The 17,660-nt window shown below is 36.9% G+C and overlaps 1 protein-coding gene across 8 annotated transcripts in view; it reads right to left on the reverse strand.

Moving 5' to 3' along the window:
• The window catches only part of LOC106078992 (uncharacterized), a 74,985-nt gene extending 68,914 nt beyond the window's left edge, over positions 1 to 6,071 (reverse strand). For 6 of the 8 annotated variants that reach the window (XM_056014115.1, XM_056014116.1, XM_056014113.1 and 3 more), the window contains exons 1-2: positions 5,930 to 6,071; positions 1,199 to 1,260 (exon numbers count right to left, since the gene is read on the reverse strand). In XM_056014115.1, coding sequence (XP_055870090.1) covers positions 1,199 to 1,256 — 58 coding nt within the window. In that variant the 5' untranslated portion in view covers positions 1,257 to 1,260; positions 5,930 to 6,071. The remainder of the gene's footprint in view (positions 1 to 1,198; positions 1,261 to 5,929) is intronic. The other 2 variants (XM_056014118.1, XM_056014117.1) reach the window with 1 other exon arrangement.
• Positions 6,072 to 17,660: the final 11,589 nt, after the last annotated feature.

Consider the following 17,660-nt stretch of genomic DNA (forward strand, 5'->3'; position numbering starts at 1 on the left):
AGCACACTGGTCATACACTTCACGACAAAACAAGCTCCAGTTGTCTAAACTCTGTTCTGCCACTGGATCTAGCTGGCAATGGGTGAGAGATTGAGGCTGATGTAACCCAAATCTCCCTCACTTTAATAAAGTTTCATCGCGCAAGCCACATTTTCATCTCCCATGTTCATCCATCAAAAAGCCCTGCGGCGATAGACAATTAGCAGGTGTGGATACACTGGCAGCCATAGCTATAATTAAAATAAAGTACCCCTTTCAGACCTTGCGTTTTATTTGGGAGATGATGTTATGGTCGTGTTTTACGGTTAACAATGGTCTCGTGTGGCCAGCACAACAATCAATCGAATTTGCTTCTCCTCAACTGATGTCAAGTATTAAAGCACATTTAGGAAAACACAGATTTTTTGGATGCGGTCTAAAATTTTGTGGGACAGTAAGTTTTCATGTAATGCTAGCTACTCCAATGAATTTACCAGGGTCAAAAAGTGTGTATTTTTAATTAGAAAAACATAATGTAGGCAGATGAATTTGTAAAAAGTCATGAAATTTCTAAATTGATAAAGAAATTAGGGTTTATTTTTAAAAAATAAGAATATAAAATTAAATATTTTTTTTATCTTGGTAAGGCCAAAAAAAGAAAATATATCCTTTGTTTTGGACAACTTAATTTTAAAAAACTGGAACAGACACAAAATAGAGCAGTGAGACTCTTAACTAATGAATATTCACATTTGACTAGAGTAACACCATTAGTAAACTCACTAAATTTAGAAAGCCTCAGGATAGAAGACTCAAAAGTAAAGTAACAATAATACATAAATCACTAAACTAAAATATTCAAATACAAAAACAAAATCTAATAAATTACACAAAAATAAAGCCACATTCCTCGTTTCATATGCTAGGACTAATTTGTACAAATGCTGCTTCTTCCCTAGTGCTATAAGAGCATGGTATGGGTTGCCTGAGTCAGCCAGAAAAAACAGTGTCTTGGCAGAATTTAAGTCATTGGTTAACATGCATGAATAAATGCATGACGCATAAGACGTAATTATCTTCTGTTTTGAAGTAACCTCTGTATTATATAAGATAAGATGAGATAAGATAAGGTAAGATAAGATAAGGTAAGATAAGATAAGATGTAACTAAGAAAAAGAAATATCAATTGCAAATGAATCATATTAAATGTTATACATACTTTGAGCTTCCGTCAGGGCCAATAGAACCAAAAAACAAAAAACACCAACGATCTTCATCTTACTGCATATAAACAAAATATTTGTTCAAAAAGCTCTATAAATTATATATATATATATATATATATATTTGATTTATATATATTGATTTATATACGTATATATATATATATATATATTTATATATACATATATATATTAAAGAAAAAAGTCATTGAAGCTTTATCATAACAGGGTAGTGAAATAGTAAGAACAAAATGAAGAATTCAGTCAAAACGTGGAAAATATTTACGGAAAGAAAGAGTTAAGTCATTGGTAATGCTTGCAGGGCTGAGGAAGTGGAGCCTTGGGAGAATGGAAGGAGTTGCGGGTCGAGGGTGCTTGGGGAGCGAAGAGCTGTCAACATTTTTAGCAGTTAAATCCTAATTTGACATTTGGGAAGATTGGGCTCTATAGCCTTGGTCGGCAGCCAGTATAGAAGATTGAAACTTCAAAATAAAAACTACGACTATATACTGCTCATAACCAACTCAAAGGTCTATGCTAGTATAAATGGCATTAAGTGTAATAAATGGTATTGGCCTTCACAAGCCAATCATCACTTTAGAAATTCTGACCGCGGGCTGGAGGAAGCGTCTTACTTTACAACGTGACATATTGCACTCCTCCTTAATCTTTTGGCTCAAAGTAAAGCCTCATTATTATCATTTTTATTTTTATTGAAACGAACGAGTATTTATTCTCTGGCGCTGTTTGGGTCGAGTTTCGTTAAAGAGAAACAAAATTTATTGTGGTTTCTTTATCAGTTTCCGTTGAGGAATTTTTTGTGTGATGTAATTGGTTTGCTGCAGTACCGCCCTCTGACAGGCAACGGGATAGTTGCTAGAAATGTTAAGAGCCTTGAAGGTATCTGTGAGGTCAGTTCTTATTCTGTCTACAACATTCTGCTCTGTAAGGTTTAGATTAAAATTTATTTTGTTGAATTCCTAAAAGAGTATTTCCCTATAATATGGCAAAGATTTATCATCACATTAAACCCAGGAACGAGTTGTTAATGTCAATATTCATGTCTCTCATCCTTTTGGTTCCTCTTGTTCTACCACCAACAGCACCTCTCCATTGTTTGAGATGCGAGTCATTATTATTATTTTTATTACTATTATTAAGCAGAAAAAACGAACTAATATTCATTCTCTGGCACTGCCATGGTCGAGCTTCGCAAAGGAGAAACAAAATTCAAACAAAATTCATTGTAGTCCCCCTTTAACAAGATAATTTTTTATTTTTTTTTTATATGGCAGGTTTGCAGCAGTATCTTCTTCTGACAGGCGACGAAAATATTCTTAGGGATATTAAAAGCCATGAGAGGTGTCCGTGAGCTCAGTTATCATTATCCCCTCAGTTGATATAATAGCAGGATTTTTTCTGTCAACAATTTTAAAGTTTCCAACCCACGACATTTACATTTTACCAGTGGTTCTCAAACTTTTTGTCTCGTAGACCCCTTTCCATGTTTTTTGGTTTTCCATAATAGTAAGGCTAGTCTTCGAGTTCAAAGATAAGTGAGGAATGCAGTATTTCCCGTGGCTGCGCAGATCCAGCTGTGACATACATATTTTGCCATTCTCAAGCAGTTTCACTTGGGACAAAGAGGCCAGATCAGACACAATGGTGCTTTTTCTGATCACGTCCCAATAGAAAATGGCGTGAAGCAGGGCTGTGTACTTGCTCCTACTCTATTCGCTATCTTCTTTAGCGTAATGCTGGGTCAAATGAGTCAGCGTTTGCACGATGGCATACACATCCGGTTTCGTTCTGACGGCAATGCGTTCAATCTTCGACGTCTACTCCCTCCATAAGTTATAAGTTATATTGAATTTTTAAAAATTGATAAATTTCAAATTACACATTTTGTTTAATATAATTTCAAACAGTAACTCGAGGAGTGAAACAGTCATTTAAAACTACATTTTAAGTTTAATTGATTTTTTAAAATAAATTTATTTTTAAAAATTCAAATTTAAACCCATTATATAACAGTTAATATGCATCGTGACTATCACTAAACAAATTGGAAACTTTTTGTTTGTAAAGGTTAGCAAGCTCAGCATTTGTTTCTACGTTGTTTTTTTTTTTCATATAGGGATTTGTTGTTTTATGAAGTAGTTTTTCAAAACAGTCAATATTAATGAGCTTTAAGTATCATAGTCAAAGTTTTTCGTGGATTTCTTGAGCCATAATATTTTAATTAAAAAAAACATCATACCAGACAAAGTAGACTCAGTCAGCTGTATAGAGAAATATGTTGTGTGCAGAAATATGTCATTTTCAAAGTCTTATATTTACATAAGAAGTAAAAAATGTAAGAAACTCCTTGTTTGACAAAAGGTGAAACACGAGGAACGAAATATAAGTACTTCTGATGAATGTTATATTATTGTAGTTCAGCAGTATCAGTACCTTACAACTTTGTTATATGAATCACTTAATGAATTTAGAAATTCCATTTCTAACCTTTTTAACTACATATATTGAACATTAACTTAAGCACTGAAGAAAATATATTCTTTTTTCCTACAAATGTTCATAACTATGCATGTGTGCATAGTGCTGTGACTGTTATATGAGCCTCCTTGATAACTTTATTTGAAAATATACTTTGGGAAAGCGTGCTTTGGGTGAATCATCTTCACTTGACGCCGGTAAAAGACTGCCTCAAGTAATCTGCGCCAAATCGACCATCGGGCCAGAAGGGTTGCGCCCAAACGGCTGCGCCAAGACTTCGCCGGCACTAAAACGTCCTGGTTCGGAGCCCGTATGATTGGCTATCAAGTAGTTATTATTGCAAAGAATGATTTTTTAATAAAGTTGACTTTAAAAAAAATAAAGAAGTTTACACTTTATACATGTAGATAGGCTATTCTAATTTGGGCATAAAAATCATGTTGTTTTAGTGTTTCGATAATACAATATTGCTTGTAAAGGGGTCTCATAGCTTAAAAAGTTTGAGAACCTCAGCTGTAATGTACATTGCAGGCCTATATAGGACTCGTGGATTGTACCAATTTATTATTTTATTGATCCATATCTAATTTTGTTATCTCAATGATTCCTATTCGGCGCAATAAAGCTTCATATATTATTTGCTTCTGCAAGAGCAGAAATTTCGTAATCATTTACAGTAAATTGTTTGAGTGGTTGTGAAGTCATAGACAAATCGAAACCATTCGTCCTAAAAGGCCTTCACGTTGACCTGCAACCTATCAAGCTGCGGTCAGTGGAGACCAACAGCTTGTTTACAGGTCATGACGTGGCTTACAGGTTGCGACGTCGTAGGTCAGTGTTGAGACATTCTATAACGATTGGTCTCAGTCAAATGAGCTTGATGTGGCAAAATTTGTAGGTCGCAGCTGGGGCTGCGTAGCTACTGGAAATGGAAATACTGCATTCCTCATCAGTCTTCAGACTCGGAGACAAGCCTTTTTGTTATGTATATATATTATGCCACAGGCATCAACGAAAGAATGTGGGAAAACATAGCCAAAGACCGGAGTGCATGGAGATAGACTGTGCATGCTGGGACAACCCTCGCTGAGAGCAAAAGAATTGAAGCGGTCTTAATCAAGAGGGAAAAAAAGAAAGCTGCCCTGTTCGCTAGCTCTGAATCAGATGCATACACATGCATGAAATGTGGCAAAGTCTGCGGCTCTAGAATTGACTTTGTTAGCCACACCAGATTCTGCACCCCCTCAAGACTAAACCAAGACCAGTGACTCATCTAGGTGCATCCATTGCCATATATATATATATATATATATATATATATATATATATATATATGATGGACAGAGAGAAAGAGAGAGAGAGAGAGATTGAGAGAGATTACCATGATTGCTATAATAATAATGTAGTTATTTACATATACAATATTATATATACTCGTACATAACAGAAATAAGCACAGTGCAATGTATACAGCAGGAAAAAAATCGAGCATAAAAATTAGCATAACAATCATTTACAGATCAAGGGAGGAGGTAAGAAGATGTGTGTGAAAATGTTCCTTTGTTTAAAATATATCTTCCAAAACTTGATATTTTAAATTTGAAATTTACCAGAAAATGATATTTGTCTTCAAAATCCATCTGCGCTTTCCGTTTGTGGCGCAACGCGCCCCTCTAATTGTGGCATTCTGAGCTTTATGCCCCCCTGTTTCACCCTTCCCCACCCACACACACACATACAATACGTCTTTGCACGGAATTTTAAAAGAAATATTTTCCCCTTTAATTTTATTTGAAAACGTTGATCACCCACCCTCCTCCTACCCGAGCTAGCCACTGTGTAGAGCTAGTCTCTTTTTTTAAGATAAGGTATAACAAACCAGCATATTAGGCAATGACATTTTCCTAATGTATGCCGATTTTCAAAAGCCGTTTAAATTATCAATTCCCATAATTAAATCTCAAATCTAAAACAGACTTCTTTACACGCGGAAGGCGCAGTCGTATTAATGGAGCTGAATTTTTTAATCCTATGAAGCCTGTAGTCTTAACAAAAATTGAAGATAACAGAAATACATAAAAGCAATACAAAACAAAAGAAACTAAATATACAGAAAAGACTACAAAGAATTAATAGTACTATTTCAACATATTCAAACACAAAATATAAAAAAAATAAAAATACAACGAAGAACTCGTAGAACACTTGTATAAAAAAAAATCCTTTACCTTTAAGCGCTAAATGAGGCACGTCGTACTCGGGTGTAGTGTAGATGTTGTCGATTCTGTCTTTACTATGGCATTATATATATAATACGAGAAGAAACCGCATGGTCATTTCTCATTATAGACTACAAATAACAACTACTGACAGTCTAGTTATCGAACACAAAAGCAATAATCTTTGTAACAAATAAGGATACAAACGTAAACAATTACAGTAGCATTGTCCCAGCCCCATCACTGCCTGACAGGCACTGCAAAGAAAATCTGATTGAGTTCTAGTAAGCAAGTCACGAAGAAAACTATTGTTCTTAGACATTTAATTTAGATCTATGCTGTTACGAAAATTAATTGAACTACTACACCTTTGAATGGACAATTTTGGCCAGTTGGATTTCGAAACAACTGTTCGAATGTTAAAACTCTATGGCCGCCTTCAGTCGCGAATCGACTATGGAACATCTCATTGAAATGAGATGAATTCCTGTGCAGATGTCGCCCACAAATAAGTTCCCCCTTCTCCACGCAGCAAATGTATCTAAAGGTATGGCAGTGCTGATACAGTTTGGGGTCAGCGGCATCGCAGGTTCTGCCAGAGTGTAGCACTGGGTGTTACAAAATGTCTTAGGGTCGCCAGCTCCTGCTTTTTCCTCAGGGTTGACTCCCGAAGCCTTTGCCATGATTGGGTATGCTGCAAGTCAACAGAGGTTTGAATTTAGAGTTTTCCTTCTCCTATGTGGGTAGCCAGCCATGGATTACGAGCCCCTCCTGCCCGAAACTTACTGGTTAAGGGGCCAGTTACTCGCCTTTGTCCCTTCTCCTGTTAGTGAGAACAGTTCCGCTGGAGCAAAAAACGTGAAGGCCAGGAGTTGGACTGGTTGTCAGAGGATAATAAAGTAAATATTAATTTTAGACCCTACTGATGATGTTAAGGTCATCTGTTTCTTTGGTTATCGGATAACGAGCAGGGTGTCATGTGGCCAACACAAGACCAACTACCTTTACTTTTCCCCAACAAATGTCATGTACTTATCAGAGTTATGTAAATTGAGGAACGCCCTTAAAATTCCGAAATTCAAAATCCCAGTCTTTACCGTGTTTCGATCCCAGGACCACAGGTTCAAAAGCCAAGAGCTTAACCACTCAGTCACCGCGCCCCCTACGAAACACTAATAAAGTAAAATATAACTTCAGACCTTGCAGATGATGTTAAGGTCATCTGTGTCTTTGACAAATGGTTAACTAGCAGGGTGTCATGAAGCCAGCACAACGTTCAACCTCTTTAGCTTTTCTCCAACTTATGTCAAGTATCCATCAAAGTTGGGTAATCATAGGGGTGCCTTAAAATTCAAAATCTAATTCTTCACCGAGATTTCAACCCAGGACACCAGCATCCGGAAGCCACTTAGCCACTACGATGGCTACATCACAAGGTCATCAGACCTCGCAAAGAACTTTCATCAGGGAACAGTACCAGGAAAAAAAGAAGAGGCAGATGGGGAAAGCGATGGGAAGACAACATTAAAGAATGGACAGGCCTGATATTGAATAAAATTCTATGCAAGCCAAAAGACAGAAAGGATTGGAGAAAGACGACTAGCAAATATTTTGTGATGCCCCTACGGTTCAGCAGACTAAAAGGTGATGTTGAAAGATTGACTAAATTAGTATTCGTGAAGCTCGCATTTCTAAATATTTTCGACGATATTCAATGATTTAAGACCTAAAAACCACCATAGCAGAATTTAATCAAAACTGTGTCGATTCAAGCGCTGCCCACTCTGGGTGAGAATTTCTTTTCAGATTTAGCTATGCATCCTTTCAAAAGATTTTTTTTTTAGTTGTTCAGTTTGAGAAACACTGGTTTAATAACTAAAAAACTAACTAGAACCAGTGTTTCCCAAACTGTGTTCCGTTGATTCAAAATTGTATTTACTTACAAAACAAAATGGCTTACTTTATTTATGGTATCTCCAACTAAATATTTAAGCAAAAAAGAACGAAAACTGTTGGATCTCATTATATACCATAGTACAGTGTATCCCAAACTGTGTTCTACTGAACCCTAGTGTTCCTCGCGGCCTGACTATGTGTTCCACGAGTAGGCCAGCACGTAAATCCATTACATAGTCAATGAAGAGCAGAACAATTCATTTTATTAGCTCGTCTCGGCATTGGAAAAAATATATAACAAAATCCCTATGAACTTTGAACTTCTCTATTTTTTACTCTAATTTGATACAAAGATAAAACATTAGATAACTTCTAGTACCACAATGTATTTAAAATAAACTATCGTTTTGTACCTATTTGTTCGAAGCAGGATTTTCTTAATATATTTTTTTAAAGACCAAGGTGTAGTATCAGAATAGACCAGAAAGCATCGATTAGAATTCAACCCTCACTCAAATGGAATTTGATGACGATGATGATTAGAAATCAGCTTATCAATATCATGTGAAAAATCAAGAGGCAATGCTCTTTAACGATACAGTACCATCAAAGTAAATAATCCTTCATTTTAATAATGTTCATGTCTGTATTTTGTTATAGATTTTTACTTGAAAATAAATACTAATTCTAAATTCAGGATTGGATTTATTTTATATTTTTGTTTTGAAATAATCCAATTTAAAAAATAAGCAAAGTGGTCCGCTAAATTTTCCAAATGTTCGAAGTGTTCCGTTATAAAAAAAAAATTGGGAGACACTGTATTAAACGTGACCTATTTTTAAAAAAACATTTTTTTATATCGAGTCGTTTCGTCCTTTTTTTATGTGCTGCTTACTATTGGGAGAGAGAATTCGACCAAGAAAGCAATACGGTGTTCATCAGGGAACGGGCTAGTTAGTGTCTAGCTCGTGGACGTCCACCAGTTCATCTAACGCAGCCCGCCTAGCTTACACACCAGTGTTTCTCTAATTTAGATAAGCGTACCCGCAACTTATACCACCTTATCAGTCAAGTAAAATTTCTTTCCCTTCTTCAAGATACTGCCCATCCCGAGACATGATGCTTAACAGCGCTCCTCTTTCCTTAGCACTTTTGGAGCTCAAAAGTGCCCTACTTCTTTTCTATCAATGTGTCTGCCTCCTGGTTTTTTTTCAGTCTGCTTTCGTTAACCATCACTCTGTATCCTTATCTTTAAAACCTCCCTATGTCTTAGACCAGTCCCTTTGCCGTGGACTGCGTCGGGTAAGAGGGGATAAAAAGAGCCTGGTATTTGAGTAGGTGGCTATCCGAGGATAAACCACCACAATACAGTACTTTGGCTCTAAGTTCCTCTAGATCTGGGTCTCAGATGGCTCGCTCTGGGTCAACCGGCTGGTAACGCTGAGCTACCAGCATAGGACTTTGAGCTATGCTGGAGGGTCAATCAGGGGCCTGCAGTATCGGACTCATGTCCGATGCGGCAGCTGACTTAGTATAGCACCTATGTAGCCCTGGGGTGCTCATTCTGGACATCCGAATTGCTCGTCCCCTGGTTGGACTCGATGGCGGGTGGGGAGCACAGGTGGCGAACTAATAAAATGTCTATGGAAAAAAAAACAAAAAAAAAACACTTACTCAAGATGTATGTCTGGGCAAGAGACGTTGAATAGAGGCAAAAAGAGGAGGAGACCACAAGAAGCAGTACTACCTGGCCATCATTTCTGGTGGTCAGATGCACAGAAGAGGGGAAAAGCCTGACTAAAATAAGCCTCTTTCTTATCTACAAGTGACTTAAGTCAGTAATGGGAGAGCCCAGGAGTGTATCTAAGCTACACAAGTCATCGGAACTTCCATCCAAAATTTAACCCTACAAATTGTCAAATGGTCCCTGCTCGGACCTGAGACAGAGTATTACATCTGCCACTTATCGAGAGTGGCAGGATCGGTGGGAAGCTGAGACCCACAATAAACTCAGAGAGATTGTGGCGGATGTCAGATGGCGGCCCATATCTATGGCTCTGACAAGGCGTGGATGCACGACCATGTCCAGACTTAGGGTGTGCCACACCTACATCACGCACTCCTTTGTGCTGAAGTGAGAGAAACCCCCACTTTGTGAGTACTGTGACTCTCGTCTCACTGTGGAACATATCCTCTTGATTTCCCCAGATACCAGGATATTAGGGGGAAATTTTTAGAGCGCACAACTTAAAAACACTGTTCGATAGTGTCGACATTTGGGAAGGTACTGGGCTTTGTCTGGGAGGTGGGGTTGAATATTTGATTTGTGAAATTGTGAACATATAATATTAACAAAAGATTTTTACTTAATTATAAAATTTTCAGTACATTTACTATTTTAACTGTGAATAGACCGTGTTTAAAATAACTTAACTAAATAAAATTTAGCTCTTTTGGTATAAAGGGAGAGTAACCTCTTAGGGATTACGGGCAAGACATTCCCTAAAGTGTGCCGATGTGCCACAAAACTCAAACTCAAAAAATTCAAGATACTGAACAAAATATTTAATTATCAAGACACAATTAGTTAATTGGCAAGTGTTTTTTTTTTATTGATTCTTGTGTTGGCAAGTAAAATCCCTTAGTCTGTTGGACCCTTGGGGCACCAAGCAAGACTTGTCGACAAACTTTCTCGATTCCTCCCTGTCTTTTGCCTTGTTTAGAACCTCTTTTATTGACAGGCCCGTCCATTCTTTTGTGTTGTCCTCCCATTGCTTTCTTCTTCTTTTTCCTGGTACTGTTCCCTGAAGGAAGGTATTTGTCAGCCCCGAAGATCTTATAATATGGCTATAGATTTTAAGCGTGCGTTTTTTTTACTATAGTTAGCTGGTCATCATGGGGTCAGATCGATGCAGTAAGCCTGTCTATAATATCTTGGTTTGTGATGCGTCCTTTGAATGTGATACCTAGGATCCCTCTGTAGCATCTCAATTCCATTGCTAGGATTCTTCTCTCTAGCTCTGCAGTCAGCGTCCAAGACTCACAAGCATAAAAAAATGTCGCCATGACCAGGGAGCGCATCAGTTTGATTTTAATGCCGAGGTCTAATGTGTCAAATATGTCAACAACATCAGAAACAGGAAAGAAGGATTGTAAATGTCCAACATACGATTGTGCTTCAGTCCTATTAGAAGGTGAAAGAACTTCCATGGTCCTCCCTCACTATGACAGATTTAGTTTTTTTTATTATCCCTGATAATAATAAACATCATCTTCAAACACCGTTTCAAGACCTGCATGAGTGCATGGGATGCGTTTTGCACTGTCGATGGCCCCGGGTCTTCCCTCCGTTATTCTAGTCAACCAGTGAGAGGATTTGGGACAGGATGTAAACATTCTGGGAAAAAAAGTATGAAAAACATTTGAAACATAACGAATGAAATGAATAGAACAAATGATAATTTTTTTAAATATAATTTTTTTGTAAACCTTTTCCTTATTTGGTACTAAGAGATAGCTGTTAAAAAGTTATCCTTTTCGTAGCTCAAGTATACGTTTTATCTGACTGTCTACTAATGCGAGAAATTTGGTAGGCCTCACGTGAAACATAGATAAAATGTAAAGGTATTACTGAAGGTGCTATAGTTACTATATCATTTAAAAAAGCAGCGGTGTCCATTTGATTTTGTTAGACTAAAGCACGTTTGTCCAGTGGAGACCAATCATTAAACAAGGCCCGAACACTGACCTGAAACTTTGCAACCTGTCTAAAGCTTAGACCATTAGCTCCTTGCGTCACAGCTGTCACGTGGCAACGAGCTATTGGTCTAAACTACCCACAACGTTGCACGTTAATGTTCAAGCTTTCTATAGCGATTGGCAGGTCATCGAGTCCCGTAAAAATTAAACCATTGGGCTTTGTAATGCATTGTGTCCAGAAGTTTTATCGTTTGCACACGGCCTGCAGTATCTATTTTTAACATGAGTAATTTAAAAAAAGAAATGCAATCTCATCTGAATGGAATTAATCAAAATACAGCTAAATGTAATTGATTGTCTTGATTGTTAACGTGCTTCGGGTACTTATGAGCAATCAAAGTTTTATTCTTACACTGGCTATGAAAAAATAAATCCCAAATTTGAATTAGACTTACTTAGTAACAAGGAATGTGCAAACTTTTAAAGAAGCGGGTCAAAAACTCAAAATAAAAACTTTGGCTGGCCATGATATTTATAATATTTTCTTATCTAGAAAAATAAAGAAATGTATTAGCCTATTATGCAATGAAGGAAGATGCAATTGTTGTAAGTTCGTCATAATTTGGTTTAAAATTAAATGTAATTAACTATGGTTAATCTACCACAGCTGCTTCCTCTACTGAAGGAAAAAAAAGCTGCTTTGAAAATGTTCAAGATATAAACATAGCACAAATTCTCTGAGCCTGACATATTAAATTTGAAAATTGGATTTCGCCAGAAAATTGCATGAAGATATTTTCTTGATTTCTAAGATAGCTTTCCTTCACATTAGTCATCGAATTTATCATCGAGGAATGCGACAAGTCACTTTTAGCTTGCTGATCACAAACTGAATTTTTTCCCTTGTATTAAATTAAATGGGTTCATTTGACAGAAGATCTGAGAAAAATTCGAGACTTAGCCGAATATTCAAATATTTTAAATTCAGCCTACCTATAGACGAAATAGTTTTGTTTTCGTTGTTTAGTTAACAAGTTCTCTGGAAATCACGTCCTTAACTAAATCATTTTCTTTTCGCCTAGTAGCGAACATTTAGAGTCTTCAGATTGCATGGAATTAGGTAGCTGTTGACGTTGTCTGCGAGTTGAGGGGTCCAGAACAAAATACTGGAACAGACAGTGGCGTAGCTAGAGTATACGATGCCTGGTGCGGTACCTCATCTTGATCCCCCCCCCCCCCCAAAAAAAAAAGATAACTAAATACTAACATTGCAAAACCTTAATTTTTTGTTCAAAATAATATGTATTCATTAATCAAATATTGTTAATTCAAAAAATCACTTTTAATTAAACATACTACAAGTGAATTTTACGCGCTTTCTTGCTGGCAAAAGTATCAATAATTTTATCGAAATCAATTTTTTCCACCAGCTCTTGTTCAATGGACAAAATGGCCAAATTAGTGAGTCGTAAATTTGTCATCGTTGATCGCAAGTAATTCTTGAACAGTTTAAGTTTGGAAAAACTTCTCTTGCATGTAGCGACGCTTGCCACAATAGTCAAAAATATGCGAATCATGATGACGAAATTCGGGACTGAATCATCTAGCTGATATATATTTTTTTTAATTTCAAGAGCTCAACAGGTTTTGGAAGTTCGGAGGCTTCTGATGAAACTGTGACAAACCGTTGAAGCCTCTTTCGCTCCATCAGAAATTCGTTTTTATCAATGTCACTAGGAGTATTATCGAGATTGATTTCGACCTGAGGATTTAATTGCTGGGAAGGTGACAAAAATTCATATCTATCTGCTACATCATGAAGTTGCTGGAATAGGGTGATTATTTCTTGAACAATCCTGTCCAAGGTAGAATAAATTTCCCTTCGTAGCTCTTCTTTGTGTGTAAGTACAGAGTCGTCACTTTTCTCACCAGGCATGTTTTTCTTATGGCCAATACGTTTTTGAGGTTCTGTACTGATTCTCAGATCTGAGCACACTCTTTCGGCAAAGGTAATGCTGGCTTCAGCGATGTCCTCTTGATTACTACTTAAAAATGTCTCTAATGTTTTTAGTTTGAGTGAGCAGTCTCGAATAGACAATCCTTGTTTTTGAAGGTAGACTTGCGTATCATTAATTTCAGTTAATACAGGAGCCCAAATTTCCAAGATAGGTGAGAAAATTAAAAGACTGAATAGCAACCAATAATCTACCTGCATCAGATCTAGCCGATGAATTTTCCTCTCTGCCAGTTAATGTCTCCAGAGTTTCTATAATTTTAGAAAATTTATCCCTAATCATCTTGACGGCTTCTGCTCTGGCGCTCCAGCGGGTCTCGACTAAACGTTTAAGGCTAGTTCGGTTATTTTCATGAGGATATCCCAGCGGTGTGTTGAAGTTAAGAAAAAGGTGTGTAAACGGTCCAGTGTACCAAAAAAAAATGTTACCGAATTGACTTCAGCTTCAGCAGCTCGAATTCCTGCTAAATTAAGAGAATGGTTTGAGCAGGCAATGAATAGGGCTTTGGGATTGACTTCTAGAATACGTTTTTGGACACCCTAGTTTTGACCTTTCATGACCGCAGCATTATCATAGCCTTGACCCCTGCAGTCCATTATGTCTTAAGCCATCCGAACGCAGTTTCTCTAGAATCATCTCAGCGATTTCAGCAGCATGCTTGTCCTTCGTGTCGATGAAGTCAATAAAAGACTCACGAACTTGCACCCCGTCATTATCCATGACAACGTACCGTAAAATTTATTTCGGAAGTTTGATCCGGCTTTAAGATGTCAGGTGTACTGTCAAAAATAATAGAGAAATATTTGGCTTGTTTTACTTGCTGATTCTTCAGTATTGTAATAAATTCATTTTGTATTTGTAGAGACATGTATGTATTCGGTCTGGAACAAAGCTTAGTTTGAAGCACATACTCCCTCTAGAGTGGATCGGACTTTGATAGTAATTTTACTAACTCCAATACTCCAAGAAATTGCCTTGATTTTGCCCTTCCAACACTTCTTCTGCTCGCTCGCGATGCCCACGAAGTGCCAGATTTTGCTTTGAGAGAAAACGAATGATGTCCAAGATTCTCTTCAGGTAGTCTCTCCAGGTTTTCGTCTCTTGTATAATCAAATCTTGGGCCTTGTTGTCAATACCCTACTCTCAGGCGAACTTCAAGTTCCCCCCAAGCAAGCGATGACTGAATGTGAGTTCTGCTGGTCTCATGTTTTTCTATTTTCGGGGATAACCTCCACCAATCATTGAATCCATCTTTGGATTTAAATGAAGATTTGGTACTTGATCTTGTTGAGAAGAGTATGCAGGGGAAGCAAAATAAGGATTCTTTTTTTGGCGAATAACACATCCACTTTCTAAGAACTTTCTCGCCGTTTGACATTTGCCTAACCTTTGGAAGCTTTCTAGCCTTTCCTTTTGCTGATTCTTGATGTCTATACACCTCTCTGAATTTACTGTCCATACGCTGAACTGTTTCAGATCCTTGTGTGGCAAGGTGTATGCGAATATTATCTGTGATGACATCAGGCCAATCTCCAATGTCGTTCAGTCTAGAGTTTATTATCCTGCTTTCTGTATTTCTGTCTGATGGTTCAGCTTCTTCAGTATGAATATTTGAGGAGTGTACTAAAGACATGCTTGTGTGCTTTCCTTTAGTCTCTAGAATCTGCGGTATTGAAGTATTTTCTTCTTTTTCATCATTCAGGATGTCGGCCTCATCATTTTTTCTGGATTCAATGATAACCGTCTCATCTTGCTTTGTTGCTTTTAATTGTTCAGTTATTTCATACACAATAACAGCATGCGCAATATGTAACAGATTTTCACCCTCTAGACTCAATATCTAGATTAAACTAATGGACTAAACAATGAAGTAAAAAAAGGTTGGCCAATCTTATTCTTCTTCTTTATATTACAGAGCATTGATCAGTGTAGTAACAACATGTACCGTGTGTCCGAAATAAATCTAGTAAATTAGATTCAAACTGTTCTATAGCTTACATTGTATTGAAGAAATAGTCTTGGAGATGAAATAGAATAGCGACATGACTAGTTTAGAAATAGTTAGTTCATGTTTAAAATACAGTTTATGTTTGTTCGTGTCCATATAATTAGTCGTTTTTACTGAAACGCTCAGGGAAATAGGAAATTAATACACACTGGGGGAATTTTGGTGCCCCTCTCCACTTGGTGCCCTGTGCGGCCCGCACCACCCGCACATTGGTAGCTACGCCACTGGGAACAGATATTATTTACAAGCCTTAATATTTAGGACAGTTTTACAGAGAATAAACACCTTATCAACAGTCACTTTTTGATGCAAATTTAACGCGAAAACATCTTGAATCATAAAAATGATATTAGTCTTATGTCTCCATTCGTACTAACTCTTGAACTTTTCAGTTATAAGAGATTTTTTTTTTAATTTATTACTTTTTACAAAACGTGTTGTGAGCGGCATTAAACCTTTCTATGGTCAGGAGTTGGCCCGTTGGACGTAGTTTTCCCATCCCTCTTCTAGATAGTCCATTGTCTACGTTCTCCTACTGAATCTAAGTACATCTGATGCACTGTGTAATTGAAACACAAAATGATTCATTCACTTGATCTATTGGTGTATGTAAATCGTCTATTAAAGTTGGTGTCTAACAACAAAAGCATGCATTAGTGCGTTGTATCACAGAGTTTTCAATACATCTAGGTTGTACAAACTAGCTCTCTATACTGCAGATGTTCTATTAACCAGCTCCATCAAATAACAATGTTGCTTTATTGATTTTTTTCTTTCTATTAAGAACATTTTCAATAACACTTAAACAAGACATAATGATTTTGCTCCCTTTTCTTTAAGATATGTTCTAACATAGGCTTTCAGAATACGCTGGCTTTTTTTAGACTTGCCCCAGCACACAATTGTTTCATTTCTTTCGTTCGGATGGTAGCCAGAGCATAATAGAAACCCATAGGATTCTTGGCAGTTGGCTTCCTGATTTTCCAGGATCTCTGGAAATCTCCTGAAATTGTAAAATATTAAAGAAGGCCCTGTAAATCTCCTGAAATTATTAATGTTAAAGTCCCTTGAAATATAGATCAAATTGTCTTTTGGGGTATCATTCAATACGGAAAACGCCAATCCTATGCACGATAAAAACAAAAAAAAAGGCATTATGCAATACCCATAACTATGGCTTCTGGTGATAAAGGTTGTTCGCGCCTCAAACTAATCAAGAATTACTTGAGATAATCAATTCACAAAGATAGCTTTAACAATTTGGTAATTCTTGTTATTTTTATTATTGAGCGTTATTTATGACGGAAACCAAATTTTGATGATATGACTTCTCTGCACGCAAGGCTTGTAAAGTAAAATTAATTTGATCATGATTTTGTACTTGGTAAAGAATGAATAAAATGCAAAGACGAATTTATTTCTAATACAAATTCTTAATTTTCCCTTATTATCCTCATCTCTACCCTCATTGTGCCCCGCCCGTTCTTTTTTGTTCTTTAGTTCAGACAAGTGAATAAGTTATTTCTTTTCGATAAAATAATGGGAACTCTTTTGTTTTATGGACAGAGGTCTTGTTTGTAAAATGTTTTACATCTTTCGGATTTTCAGAGTTGAAGATATTTACTTCCTAGTCCAAAACCTCCCGCAGGACGACGGGGGGTGGGAGCGGGCAGGGTTTGAACCCGGGACCATCGATAAATCTGAACGACAGTCCAGTGCACAAATCGCACGACCAGGCAGCCATGTCTCTTTATTTTCCAACTCGTTTTGTCCTCGGGATGAAAGGTCTATTGATTCTTTCTTTATGAAGAAATTAGAGACCAGTGCTTGGATGGGGTGGGTGGAGGAGGGATTGTTAACAAAAAGAACGAGCTAGCAAATGTAGGATAGACTAAACTTTAAAATGTTAAACCAAGCTGTACTACTGTAACATTATATTGTGATATAACAGCCTTCCTAAATAGTTATCTGATGGATATTTGTTCTTTATCTTTTGTTACTAATTTTTTATAATATGCGTATGTAAAAAAAAAATTAGTTAAACGTTTATTGGGTAAAAAGATTTACTACTTTATTAAAACTATTTCATGTAGCAATTTTTTTTTCTTCTTTTGAACTGTCT

This window comes from Biomphalaria glabrata, chromosome 16, assembly GCF_947242115.1.
Source record: "Biomphalaria glabrata chromosome 16, xgBioGlab47.1, whole genome shotgun sequence".
In the NCBI taxonomy this organism is placed as follows: Eukaryota; Metazoa; Mollusca; class Gastropoda; family Planorbidae; genus Biomphalaria; species Biomphalaria glabrata.